General features: G+C 44.4%; 1 protein-coding gene across 1 annotated transcript; it reads right to left on the bottom strand.

Annotated features, from left to right (window-relative positions):
* Positions 1-10,459: 10,459 nt before the first annotated feature.
* LOC135641405 (uncharacterized) lies at positions 10,460-11,587 on the bottom strand. Its single transcript, XM_065156763.1, has one exon. The coding sequence runs from the start codon at positions 11,585-11,587 to the stop codon at positions 10,460-10,462; it is 1,128 nt and encodes a 375-aa protein (XP_065012835.1).
* Positions 11,588-14,037: the final 2,450 nt, after the last annotated feature.

The following is a 14,037-nucleotide window of genomic DNA, read 5'->3' as shown; positions in this document are numbered from 1 at the left end:
AGTACCTATGACTAAGTGGTCACTTGGTCTAGGAACAAGCTTCCATACCTCATTCCTCTCAAATTGGTTCAATTCTTCTTGCATTGCAATGATCCAAAAATCATCTTTTAAGGCTTCGTCAATGCATTTAGGTTCAATTTGAGAAAGGAAAGCGGCGTTAGCACAGAAATTTTTGAAAGAAGAACGAGTTTGAACCCCTTTTGATGTATCTCCTATAATTTGCTCTTTTGGATGAGCATCTACATACTTCCATTCTTTTGGTAAAGAAATTTCGGAAGAAGATGCATTCAAATGGCTATTTTGAGGAGAGGGTTCATTTAAATTCAAATTATCAAAACCAAGATCATCATCAAAATCATTTTTCTTTAAATCAGAAATTTCATTAAAAACTACATGAATAGACTCTTCAATTACTAAAGTTCTTTTATTAAAAACCCGAAAAGCTTTAGAAACGGAAGAGTAACCAAGAAAGATGCCTTCATCGGATTTAGCATCAAATTTTCCTAAAGCATCCCTTTCATTTAAAATAAAGCATTTACAACCAAAAACTTTAAAATAGGAGATGTTTGGTTTTTTGTTATTCCATAATTCATAGGGAGTTTTGGATAAGGATGGTCTTATTAGGACTCTATTCATGATGTAGCAAGCCGTATTTACGGCTTCGGCCCAAAAGTACTTAGGTAAACTATGTTCATTCAACATAGTTCTTGCCATTTCTTATAGGTTTCTATTTTTCCTTTCAACTACTCCATTTTGTTGAGGATTTCTTGGAGTTGAGAAGTTGTGATTGTACCCATTACTTTCGCAAAAATTTTGAAAGTCACGGTTTTGGAATTCACCACCGTGATCACTCTGAATTGATGAAATCATGAAGCCTTTTTCGTTTTGAGTGAGTTTACAAAATTTAGAGAAACACTTGAAGCAATCACTTTTGTGAGCTAAGAAATAGGTCCAAGTGTATCTAGAGTAGTCATCCACAATCACAAAAGCATATTTGCTTCCACCTAGACTTGTTGTATCAATTGGTCCAAATAGGTCCAAATGGATCAATTGTAATGGTCTAGTAGTGCTAATTTGATTTTTTGGTTTGAAGCTTATTTTTATTTGTTTGCCTAGTTGACATGTATCGCATACTTTGTCCCTAATAAACTTTATATTTGGAATTCCTCGTACTAATTCTTGAGATGAGATCTTAGATATTGTTTTCATGCTTGCATGGCCTAATCTCCTATGCCAAAGCCAAGCATCATTATTTACGGCGGAGAAGCACATTTCATTACTTAGTTCATCAAGATTGATGGTATAGACATTATTTTGTTTTAAAGTAATCATAGTCATGTTATGATTTGGTTTTTCAATAATGCACATATTTGATTCAAATCTAACAATGTAACCTTTATCACATAGTTGACTAATACTCAAGAGATTATGTTTCAATCCATCAACTAGTAAGACATCATCAATGGAAAAATTAAATTTGTTACCAATAGTTCCCTTGCCAATGATTTTGCCCTTGTTGTTGTCTCCGAAGGTAACGTACCCTTCTTCTTTGCTAGTGAGCATAGAGAAATGAGATGGATCTCCAGTCATATGTCTTGAGCATCCACTATCGAGATACCATCTCTTGCTCTTAGCTTGTGGGTTTGTCTACAAAAGAGGATGATTTTTAGGTACCCATTTGATTTTGGGTGCCTCAAAAATTGACCCACTAACTTTGTTATTTATTATTGAATTCTTTATAGTTCCTTTAGGCACCCATATTAATTTTTGTGAACTAATTTTCCTAAATGGGCATTTGTAGGCAATATGTCCGGATTTGCAACAAAAGTTGCATTTCATATAAGATGAAACATGTAATGTAGGTCCTTTTATGAAAGTGGTAGGATTTTGATGTAATCCTTTTACAAATCCAATTCCATTTCTATTTGCGATGTGACCCTTGTGTGCAAGTATCATATCTAATCCTTTGCTACCAACCTTAAACTTGTTTAAGGTTTCCTTAAGAAGCAAATTTTCATTTTTTATTGCTTCTAAGTGCTCACACTTAGAGCATGGAGGAGTTTGAAGACTATCAAACTTATCTTGTAGCAAAGCATGCTCTTTCTTTAAGATACTTAACTTCTTGCTAACAGCTCTACATTCATCAAATAATTCATGAAAAGCGATAGATAGTTCTTCAAAAGATAATTCTTCATTAAATAAATCACATACCTCTTCTCCTAACGCCATTAGCACGTAATGAGCAACTTGCTCGGTGTTGAACTCCTCTTCTTCGGATGCGCTTGAATCATCCCACGTTGCCTTGAACGCCTTCTTCTTCGATGTTCTCTTTTTGGCTTGAGGACAATCGTTCTTGTAGTGTCCCGATTTTTTGCATTCATAGCAAATCACTTGGTCCTTCTTTTGTTCAAATTTGTTTTTAAATTTGTTCTTTCTTAAGTATTTCTTAAATTTTTGAGTCAAAAGTGCAATGTCATTATCACTGTCCTCATCACTTGATGTTCCTTTCAAGTGGTCTTCTTGTGATTTGAGTACCATATCCTTCCTGTTCTTTGGAAGGGGGTTCTCGAGCTCGTCATGAGCTTGACATGTCATTTCGTAGGTCATTATAGACCCAATGAGTTCTTCAAGAGGGAATGCTTTAAGGTCTTTGGCCTCTTGAATGGCCGTAACTTTTGGATCCCAACTTTTAGGGAGGGATCTTAAGATTTTAGTTACTAGTTCAAAGTTAGTAAAATCTTTATCAAGAGCTTTGAGTCCATTGATGACATCCGTAAACCGGGTGTACATGTCTCCGATGGACTCACTTGGTTTCATTCGGAAAAGTTCGTAAGAGTGCACAAGGATGTTGATTTTGGACTCTTTCACTCGGCTAGTGCCTTCATGAGTGACCTCAAGAGTTCTCCAAATATCAAAAGCCGAATCACACATTGAAACACGATTAAATTCGTTTTTGTCTAGTGCACAAAACAAGGCATTCATAGCCTTTGCATTTAAAGCAAACATCTTCTTCTCCAAATCATTCCAATGGTTCATTGGAAGAGAACAAATTTCAAATCCATTTTCGACTATGTGCCATAAATTCAAATCCAAAGAAAGTAAGAAAACTCTCATTCGAGTTTTCCAATAAGTGTAGTCCGTCCCATTGAAAATGGGAAGACAAATGAGAGAGTGACCCTTTTGAAAGTCGTAAAGAGCCATTTCTATTTGGGTGTTAGACCAAGGTAGAAAAACGTGGCTCTGATACCAATTGTTAGGATCGAAGCGGCACTAAGAGGGGGGGGGGTGAATTAGTGCAGCCGATTAAAACTTCGATTTTAATCAAATTTTTCGTACGATAAGAACGGAACTTGAAAAGTTTAACTTGAAAGTGTATTCTTAAAGTTGCGCAGCAAGAGTAATAAGGAACTAAAGCAGTAAGAAGATTTACAGTAATGTAAATGACAATAATGAAATGCAAACCAGAGATTACGCCGATTTAGAGTGGTTCGGTCAAATGACCTACATCCACTTGCGAGGCCCCTCTTCGATGAGGCTCCCACCTTCCACTAGCAAATCTCTTGAAAGGGAAGGGTAAATACCCCTCTTACAACTCTTTACAAGCGGTTCACTCTCTTACAAATTTTTAGCAAGAATGAAGGAGGTGAACACTAGCAAAATGAAAACAAGATTAGCTAGGACTTTTCTAATGCCTTTCTCTCAAACACTTGCTGCTCAAAAAGTTGTAACCTCAGCTGAGATTTGAGGGGTATTTATAGGCCTCAAGAGGATTCAAATTTTGGGCTCCAAAATTTGAATTTTCTTAGGGTTTCCGGTGCTGGAGGTGCCACCGCCCAGCGCTCGGGTGCTGGACGGTGCAACCGCCTAGCCAAGGTGGTGTCACCGCCCAGCTCTCGGGTGCTGGGCGGTGCCACCGCCTACAGTGTTTTCAGCCCGACTACAGTGTTTTCAGCCACTAGTTGGGCTTCAATCTTGGCTCTCTAGTTCGCTGGTTTAGCTTAATTTTTAGCCTAAACCAACTCTGACTTTGGGCCCAGTTGGCCCCTAACCAGGATATAGGATTATCTCTTAATCCTAATCCTAATTACAAGTGGACTACATAACCAAAAAAAAAATTCCTAAGCAAGTTTTTTAACCGCGAACGTCGAGTCTTGTTCCGGCGAGCTTTCCGACGAACTTCTTTCGACGGACTCCCTGCAAGCTCGCAATCTTTGTGATGACTTTAACGAGTAGCCGAGCCTTCTCGGTGATCTCCGTGAGCCTCCGACGATTTCTTTGGCGAACTTCCGACACGTTCCCGATTTCTTCTCGGATGGTTCCGGCAACATCTTCGATGATTCTTCGGTCTCTTAAACGTCCATCGAGCTCGACTCCGGTATCCTTGCTTTATGTTTTCTGGTTATCATAGTTAATCCTGCACACTTAACTCAATAATATAGATTAGATCAATTAACCCACCAATTGATTTTATCATCAAAATCCGAGACTCAACAAGAAATAGGTCCAAGTGTATCTAGAGTAGTCATCCACAATCACAAAAGCATATTTGCTTCCACCTAGACTTGTTATATCAATTGGTCCAAATAAGTCCAAATGGATCAATTGTAATGGTCTAGTGGTGCTAATTTGATTTTTTGGTTTGAAGCTTGTTTTTATTTGTTTGCCTAGTTGACATGCATCGCATACCTTATCCTTAATAAACTTCATATTCGGAATCCCTCGTGCTAATTCTTGAGATGAGATTTTGGATATTGTTTTCATGCTTGCATGACCTAATCTCCTATGCCAAAGCCAAGCATCATCATTTACGGCGGAGAAACATATTTCATTACCTAGTTCATCAAGATTGATGGTATAGACATTATTTTGTTTCAAAGCAATCATAGTCATGTTATGATTTGGTTTTTCAATAATGCACATATTTGATTCAAATCTAACGATATAACCTTTATCGCATAGTTGACTAATACTCAAGAGATTATATTTTAATCCATCAACTAGTAAAACATCATCAATGGAAAAACTAAATTTGTTACCAATAGTTCCCTTGCCAATGATTTTGCCTTTGTTGTTGTCTCCGAAGGTGACGTACCCTTCTTCTTTGCTAGTGAGCATAGAGAAATGAGATGGATCTCTAGTCATATGTCTTGAGCATCCACTATCGAGATACCATCTCTTGCTCTTAGCTTGTGGGTTTGTCTACAAAAGAGGATGATTTTTAGGTACCCATTTGATTTTGGGTGCCTCAAAAATTGACCCACTAACTTTGTTATTTATTTTTGAATCCTTTATAGTTCCTTTAGGAACCCATATTAATTTTCGTGAACTAATTTTCCTAAATGGACATTTGTAGGCAATATGTCCGGATTTGCAACAGAAGTTGCATTTCATATAAGAGGAAACATGTAATGTAGGTCCATTTATGAAAGTGGTAGGATTTTGATGTAATCCTTTTACAAATCCAATTCCATTTCTATTTCCGATATGACCCTTGTGTGCAAGGATCATATCTAATCCTTTGCTACCAACCTTAAACTTGTTTAAGGTTTCCTTAAGAAGCAAATTTTCATTTTTTATTGCTTCTAAATGCTCACACTTAGAGCATGGAGGAGTTTGAAGACTATCAAACTTATCTTGTAGCAAAGCATGCTCTTTCTTTAAGATACTTAACTTCTTGCTAACAGTTCTACATTCATCAAATAATTCATGAAAAGCGATAGAGAGTTCTTCAAAAGATAAATCTTCATTAAATAAATCACATACCTCTTCTTCTAAAGCCATTAGCGCGTAATGAGCAAGTTGCTCGGTGTTGGACTCCTCTTCTTCGGACGCGCTTGAATCATCCCATGTTGCCTTGAGCGCCTTCTACTTTGATGTCCTCTTTTTGGCTTGAGGACAATCGTTCTTGTAGTGTCCCGGTTTTTTGCATTCATAGCGAATCACTTGGTCCTTCTTTTGTTCAAATTTATTTTTTATATTATTTTTAAGTTTGTTCTTTCTTAAATATTTTTTAAATTTTTGAGTCAAAAGTGCAATGTCATTGTCACTGTCCTCATCACTTGATGTTCCTTTCAAGTGGTCTTCTTGTGATTTGAGTGCCATATCCTTCCAGTTCTTTGGAAGGGAGTTCTCGAGCTCGTCATGAGCTTGACATGTCATTTCGTAGGTCATTAGAGATCCAATGAGTTCTTCAAGAGGGAATGCTTTAAGGTCTTTGGCCTCTTGAATGGCCGTAACTTTTGGATCCCAACTTTTAGGGAGGGATCTTAAGATTTTAGTTACTAGTTCAAAGTTAGTAAAATCTTTACCAAGAGCTTTGAGTCCATTGATGACATCCGTAAACCGGGTGTACATGTCTCCGATGGACTCACTTGGTTTCATTCGGAAAAGTTCGTAAGAGTACACAAGGATGTTGATTTTGGACTCTTTCACTCGGCTAGTGCCTTCATGAGTGACCTCAAGAGTTCTCTAAATATCAAAAGCCGAATCACACATTGAAACACGATTAAATTCGTTTTTGTCTAATGCACAAAACAAGGCATTCATAGCCTTTGCATTTAAAGCAAAAACCTTCTTCTCCGATTCATTCCATTCGCTCATCGGAAGAGAAGATTTTTGAAATCCATTCTCAACAATAGACCAAAGCTCAAAGTCCATAGAAATGAGGAAGATCCTCATGCGAGTCTTCCAATATGTGTAATCCGACCCATTAAACAAAGGTGGTCGTGCAATAGAGTGGACCTCTTGCATGCCGGAGTAAGCCATCTCTCTTGGGTATTAAACCAAATATGAGAGATAACCTCGCTCTGATACCACTTGTTAGGATCGGAGCGGCACTAAGAGGGGGGGGTGAATTAGTACAACGGATTAAAACTTCGATTTTAACAAAATCTTTCGTACGATAAGAACGGAACTTGAAAAGTTTAACTTGAAAGCGTATTCTTAAAATTGCGCAGCAAGGGTAATAAGGAACTAAAGCAGTAAGAAGATTTGCAGTAAAGTAAATGACAATAATAAAATGCAAACCAGAGATTACGCCGATTTTTAGAGTGGTTCGGTCAAATGACCTACTCCACTTGCGATGCCCCTCTTCGATGAGGCTCCCACCTTCCACTAGCAAATCTCTTGAAATGGAAGGGTAAACACCCCTCTTACAACCTTTTACAAGCAGCTCAACCTCTCACAAATTTTCAATAGGAAAGAAGGAGGAGAACTCTCTAGCAAATTGAAAACAAGACTTGCTAAGACTTTCTAAGACTTTTCTCTCAATCAAAATGCTTCTCAAAAGTTGTAACCTCAGCTGAGATTTGAGGGGTATTTATAGGCCTCAAGAGGATTCAAATTTGGGCGCCAAAATTTGAATTATCTTAGGGTTCCCGGTGCTGAAGGTGCCACCGCCCAGCGCTCGGGTGCTGGACGGTGCAACAGCCCAGCCAAGGAGGTGTCACCGCCCAGCTCTCGGGTGCTGGGCGGTGCCACCGCTTGGCACTCCGATTTCACTGGTTTGGCATAAATTTAAGCTCAAACCATATCTGACTTTGGGCCCAGTTGGCCCCTAACCAGGATATAGGATTATATCTTAATCCTAATCCTAATTACAAGTGAACTACATAACAAAAACACATCCTAAGCAAGCTTTCAACCGCGAACGTCGAGTCTTGTTTCGGCGAGCTTTCCGACGAGCTTCTTCCGACGGACTCCCATCAAGCTCCCGATCTTGTGATGACTTTAACGAGTAGCCGAGCCTTCTCGGTGATCTCCGTGAACCTCCGACGATCTCTTCGGCGAACTTCCGAAAATTCCGATAGGTTCCCGATTTCTTCTCGGTTGGTTCCGGCAGCATCTCCGACGATTCTTCGGACTCTTAAACGTCCATCGATCTTGACTCCGGTTCTCTTGCTTTGTGTTTTCTGGTTATCGTAGTTAATCCTGCACACTTAACTCAATAATATGGATTAGATCAATTAACCCATCAATTGATTTCATCATCAAAATCCGAGATTCAACAATCTCCCCATTTTTTATGATGACAATCAATTGATGACGGAGTTAAACATAACTCCCCCTATCTATATGCCATATTATAAGAAGATGAAAACACTTGAATTTCATCCATTGAATTCAAGCATAAACCGATAAGTTCTAACCGTAGAGCTTATCGTTATTCTCATTAAGCAATAGTAAATGCGAAACTTCGATGAAAATCATTAAGCAATAGTAAATTCCTTCCTCGGAATGTTGGATAACGTAAAGTATTGAAACTTGGCAGTTAGGTCCCTTACCCGTGCCAAGTATCTCGCCATGGTTGGGTCCCGGGCTTCGTATCCGTCGCTGAGTTGCTCGGCCATGAGCTACGAGTCGGTGAAGACGTGTATCGCGGCTGCCTGCATCTCGAGGGCCAGCCCTAGTCCGGCTAGGAGCGCCTCATATTCCGCCTCGTTATTGGTGGCTTTAAATCCGAAGCGGAGGGAACGCTCGAACGAACGTCCGTCATGTTGAATCTCGGATTTTGATGATGAAATCAATTGATGGGTTAATTGATCTAATCCATATTATTGAGTTAAGTGTGTAGGATTAACTACGATAACCAGAAAACACAAAGCAAGAGAACCGAAGTCAAGATCGATGGACGTTTAAGAGTCCGAAACCCTAAGAGAATTCAAATTTTGGAGCCCAAAATTTGAATCCTCTTGAGGCCTATAAATACCCCTCAAATCTTAGCTGAGGTTACAACTTTTGAGAAGCATTTTGATTGAGAGAAAAGTCTTAGAAAGTCTTAGCAAGTCTTGTTTTCAATTTGCTAGAGAGTTCTCCTCCTCCTTTCTTATTGAAAATTCGTAAGAGGTTGAGCTGCTTGTAAAAGGTTGTAAGAGGGGTGTTTACCCTTCCATTTCAAGAGATTTGCTAGTGGAAGGTGGGAGCCTCATCGAAGAGGGGCATCGCAAGTGGAGTAGCTCATTTGACCGAACCACGCTAAAAATCGGCGTAATCTCTGGTTTGCATTTTATTATTGTCATTTACATTACTGCAAATCTTCTTACTGCTTTAGTTCCTTATTACCCTTGCTGTGCAATTTTAAGAATACGCTTTCAAGTTAAACTTTTCAAGTTCTGTTCTTATCGTACAAATGATTTTGTTAAAATCGAAGTTTTAATCCGCTGCACTAATTCACCCCCCCCCCTCTTAGTGCCACTCCGATCCTAACACCAGAGGTCGTGGCGGCTGCGGAAAAGCGTGCGGCGGGTCTGGAGGCGGAGGCGACGAGCCTCCGGTCGGAACTCGAGGCCTCGAAAGAGGCGAACGAGGGGCTCCAGAAAATAATGAGGGTGGAACGGACCGAACTCCGCCTATTGAGGACGGAGGCGGGCGCCCTCAGTAAAAAACTGGACGCGGTGAAAGCTGAGGCGAAGACGGCCTCGGAGGCGCTAGTGGAGGAGGCCCGTCTCCGACCCGCGAGAGACAAGGAGCTCCTCGAGGCTTACAAAAGATCGGAGGGGTTTGAGCTCGGGCTGACGCGGACGGGGCGAGTGTCCTTCGAATATGGATACCGTATCGCCACGTCCCGTTTTCGTGCTCGTCACCCGGGTCTCGAGGTGGAGGAGGATCCTTTTACTCCTCACCCCGAGGACCGGGGGGTGGACATGCCCGAGGAGGATCCTTTTACTCCTCACCCTTGCTGTGCAACTTTAAGAATACGCTTTCAAGTTAAACTTTTCAAGTTCCGTTCTTATCGTACGAAAGATTTTGTTAAAATCGAAGTTTTAATCCGCTGCACTAATTCACCCCCCCCCTCTTAGTGCCGCTCCGATCCTAACACGTCAGGGTCAAGGAGGACCAGTCCCGCGCCGGCACCCCTTGAGTTGGCCGAGCCGTCCACGTGTAGGGTCCAAGCTTCGGGGGTTTGCTTGGGGTCTCCGTCCTCCATCTGAGTGAACTCCGCGATGAAGTCGGCCACTGCCTGGGCTTTAATGGCGGTCCTGGGCACGTATCTTATATCGTGTTCGCCGAGCTCCACCGCCCATTTAAGGAGTCGACCTGCAACATCAAATTTTGTTAAGACCTGCCGAAGAGGTTGGCCGGTGATGACCTCCACCGGGTGTGCCTGGAAGTAGGGACGCAACTTCCGAGCCGAGAGCACCAAGGCGAGCGCGAGTTTTTCTATTGGCGGGTAACGCTCCTCAGGTCCATTCAGGACATGGCTGATATAGTAAATCGGGAGTTGTTGGCCAGAGCTTTCCTTAATAAGGACAGAGCTGACTGCTCACGGGGAAGCCGCTAAATAGAGGCCCAACTTCTCGCCAGGGGAGACAGAGGCGAGGCGGGGGAGGCTGGCCAGGTGCCGCTTCATTTGTTTGAAGGCCTCTTCGCATTCCGATGTCCACTGGTCAGGGTCTACACCCGTCATGTCTGATGGGGACCAGGCAAAGATGTCGGCATTTTCCCGTAGGAGCCCGACGAGTCATTCCTGCTCCCGCTCGGGTAGCTCTGATCCGACCTTGATCGCCTGGTCGGGCCGAGCCTCTCGCAAGGGTACGTCAACAGTGGATCCCTTCGGCTCGGGATGAGGAGCTAGTTTTTTCGCTTCCCGTGGGTCTTCCAGGGGTGCCTCGGTCCTGGCTCTCTTTCCCAATGAGAGGGCGGTAAGGTAGCACCGCCTAGACTCTCGGGGGCTTCCCGTGACTTCCCCGACTCCCGCACGAGTTGGGAATTTGATAGTCTGGTAGTAGGTTGAGACGACGGCCCTGACCTTGTTGAGGGTCGGCCGACCGAGTATGGCATTGTAGGCGGTGGGAAGGTCGACCACCAAGAATGTGGTCATCACCGTTTTCGACCTCGACGGGGTCCCCAGAGTCAAGGGCAAAGTAACAGCTCCCAAGGGTGATATTGAATCTCCCGTGAAGCCGGTGAGCGTCGAGCACATCGGGCTCAAACTTTCTCTGGCCAAACCCAGCTTCTGGAAGGCGTCGAAGTAAAGTATATCGGCCGAGCTTCCCGTGTCGACCATGATCCTCCTCACTTGCGCGTTGGCTACCCTGGCCGATATCACTAAGGCGTCGTCATGATCGGGGAGCTCGGAAGCTCCGGTCGGGAAGGTAATCTCGGGCTCGGGCTCGCGTCCCGAGGTTTCGTCAAGAGCGGCTCGGGCATACGCCTTTCTGCCCGACATGGAGTCGCCCCCAGATGCAGGGCCCCCGGCTATCACATCGACGTGCCGCTCGACGGGGCCCTCCGGTCGAGGTGACCGCTCCTTGTTCGGTCGGAGATACTGGCCGAGGTGTCCTCTGAGGATAAGCTCCTCGATTTGCCTCTTCAGCTCGTAGCACTGTTCAGTGTCGTGCCTGTGCTGTCGATGGAATCGGCAATACCTTGAACGGTCCGCGAGCTCCCGCGGGTTCCTCATCGGGTGAGGGTCCTTGAGCAGTCCCTTCCCCTTCTCGTGCAGGAAAATTTCGATTTGGGACGAATTCAAGGCGGGAGGAGGAGGTCTTGATTCGGGTCTGTCAGTCCTCCGCCGGGAGGCGAGGGGTTGTAGCTGTCGGGGCGACTCTGACTTGACCTTTTTGTGATCCTCCCGCTTCCCAGCCATCCAAGTCTCCGCGGCGACGAATTGACTGGCACGCTAGAGCATTTCGGGCACCGCGGCGGGGGGCCGCTCCACGAGCGACCAGAAGAACCTGGAGGGCCGCAGGCCTGTCATGAATGCCTACATTAAGATAGAGGGGTGAGCATCCGATAATCCGCGGATCTGCGTCGTAAAGCGGTTCACAAAATGGGAGAGGGGCTCGTCCTCCTTCTGGTTGAGTCCGAGGAGCAGCGCCATGGACAGTTTCGGTCGGGCATAGGCCAAGAAGTTAAGCTCAAAATCCTTGGCAAGCTAATCGAAGGAGGCGACGATCCCGAGCTTCAGGCTGCTGTACCATGTGCGGGCTGGCCCCCGCAGAGTCGTCGGGAACGCCCTGCACATCAAAGCGTCAGAAGTCCCGTATAGTGCCATCTGAGCGCGAGAAGTGGCCACGTGGTCTGCTGGGTCAGCGGCGCCGTCGTATGCGTCTAGCAAGGGGAGGCGGAGGTGCGGCGAGATCGCCTATTCTTGTATTTCGAGGGTGAACGGGGATCCTTGGTGTCCGTCCGCCCCGAGCTCCCCTTTTGACTTGCGGACTTCCTGTTGTACCTCGTCCAGTTTTTGACTGACGAGGCGCAGCTGAGCTCGCAAGGCATTCGTCGAGTCGGCGGTCGGAGCCTCGGGCTCGGGGCGGCTCGCCGTGTCCTCCGCCTCCCGGCTCCCGGGCCGAGTTGCGGGGTTTCGGGGTGAGATAGGAAGATCTGGAAGCGGGGCATGAGTCCGGACAGGGGGCTCCCGTTGCTGCGTGGGTCGGGTCGCATGCAGAGGGGCTTGCGGGGAGACGATCGGGACGATAGTCTGCACAATGCTTGTCAGGGCTCGGACCTGGTGGGCGAGGTCATTGAAGGCCTCGGGTGACACTTGCGATGGGCCGGCGGGTGTATCGCTGGGAGGCGTCAAGCCTGGGTCATTGAATAGTTGCCAGTAGCGTTCTGACACCGCCGCGGGGCGTTCGTCGTGGGTTTCATTATGTAGGGGGTGTTCCCCCGAGGCGGGGGGCCCAGTCGTCAAGGGTCCGCCGAAGTGGATCTGCTGATCGCTTGACATTTGGATGGCCCTCCTTCTAGCGCCAATCTGTTACGGTAAGTAACTTTTTCAGCCGTGACCTCGGGGTCGACGTAGCCGGTTCAGGGCTCCAAATGACTGGGATCAGACGTGGCTCCTCTTGGGTGGTTGTGGTGGCTGCCACGGAGGCCGCTGGCCGAAAAGTCTCGTGGCGTCGGGCGGATTAAGTGGCGGTCGAGTACCTGCACACAGGTCGGGCCCGTTGCTCGGCCCGGCCCCTCCGACGATTAAGTTAGTGAAGCAGAGTGGAGTATTTTTGTGAGATTGTCCCCCCCCCCCTTTCCTGTTGGGAGCCAGGGGGTATTTATAAGTGGGTTTGACGTTACCTGATGTGCCATCCTACCGGGGCGGGGCCGTACCTCTGATGGCGTCTGTCGTTGTGGTCGTTGCGTGGAAAGCCGAGCTACCGCAGGGTATGGGGGGTGTCAGTCCGCGCCTTCCCCTACCTTGACCGGCCACGAGGGGTCAGCCGAGGAGGTTGCTTGGGTATGGTGGGTGTAGGTGCGCGTCATGTCGTCGTTAATGCTCGTTCAGGAGCCACGTGCCGCACAGGGTGTCCGGCGTGGGGGTGTATTACGTCAAATCCGGGGTGTTATGTCAAATCAGTTTTTTTACCCCTATCAACAAGTGCAATATGTTTAATGAAAAATCCTATTCAACACTCTAGAACTAAACATATTGACGTTAGGCATCACTTTATATGAGATCATATTAATAATCATGATATAATCTTAGAATTCAATGATACAAAACATCAATTGGCCGATATCTTTACAAAACCTTTAAATATAGAATAATTTGATTTCATTAGAAGGGAGTTAGGGATGTTAAAGTGTTTGAATGCATGAGTTTGTTGTATTTCTTTTTCAAACTATCTTTCTCTTTATATATTTCATGAATGGAGCTTTCATGAATTTATTTCATTTTTATCTTCCTTGATATCAAGTTTACTTCATATCCTTGGTCCATCACTTAATGATTTTTGATATACTTAGTCCCTTCACTCATGGAATTCATTGACAAATGCTCTCACAGATTTCACTCTTGTGAATTTTTAATGGATTTAATTTATGAAGTTTTATTCAAGGCTTTTTAATCCTTCATTTAATGCTTCTTCCTTACTCTTCTCATGAAAGAAAAAATTTATGAATTTTTAGTGTGTGATGGTCACTTGCAAGAATGGGGATTTGATTTCATATGGATCTCTTGATCCTAACAATTGGATATCTTGATCCTTTTCATAAATTCCTTCTCATTGTTAAAATTGAAGCATGATTTAATGAAACTTATTTTTTGTTTTGAATTTGACTTGATTCAAATCCTTTCATGAAATCTGGTTCTTGATGGAT

Source organism: Musa acuminata, chromosome BXJ3-6, assembly GCF_036884655.1.
Source record: "Musa acuminata AAA Group cultivar baxijiao chromosome BXJ3-6, Cavendish_Baxijiao_AAA, whole genome shotgun sequence".
In the NCBI taxonomy this organism is placed as follows: domain Eukaryota; kingdom Viridiplantae; phylum Streptophyta; class Magnoliopsida; order Zingiberales; family Musaceae; genus Musa; species Musa acuminata.
This window is presented reverse-complemented; position numbering and strand designations above follow the sequence as displayed.

Bases quoted from the DNA above. Each gene is read 5' to 3' on its own strand.
- LOC135641405 (XM_065156763.1), bottom strand. From the start codon at position 11,587: ATGGCTGGGAAGCGGGAGGATCACAAAAAGGTCAAGTCAGAGTCGCCC.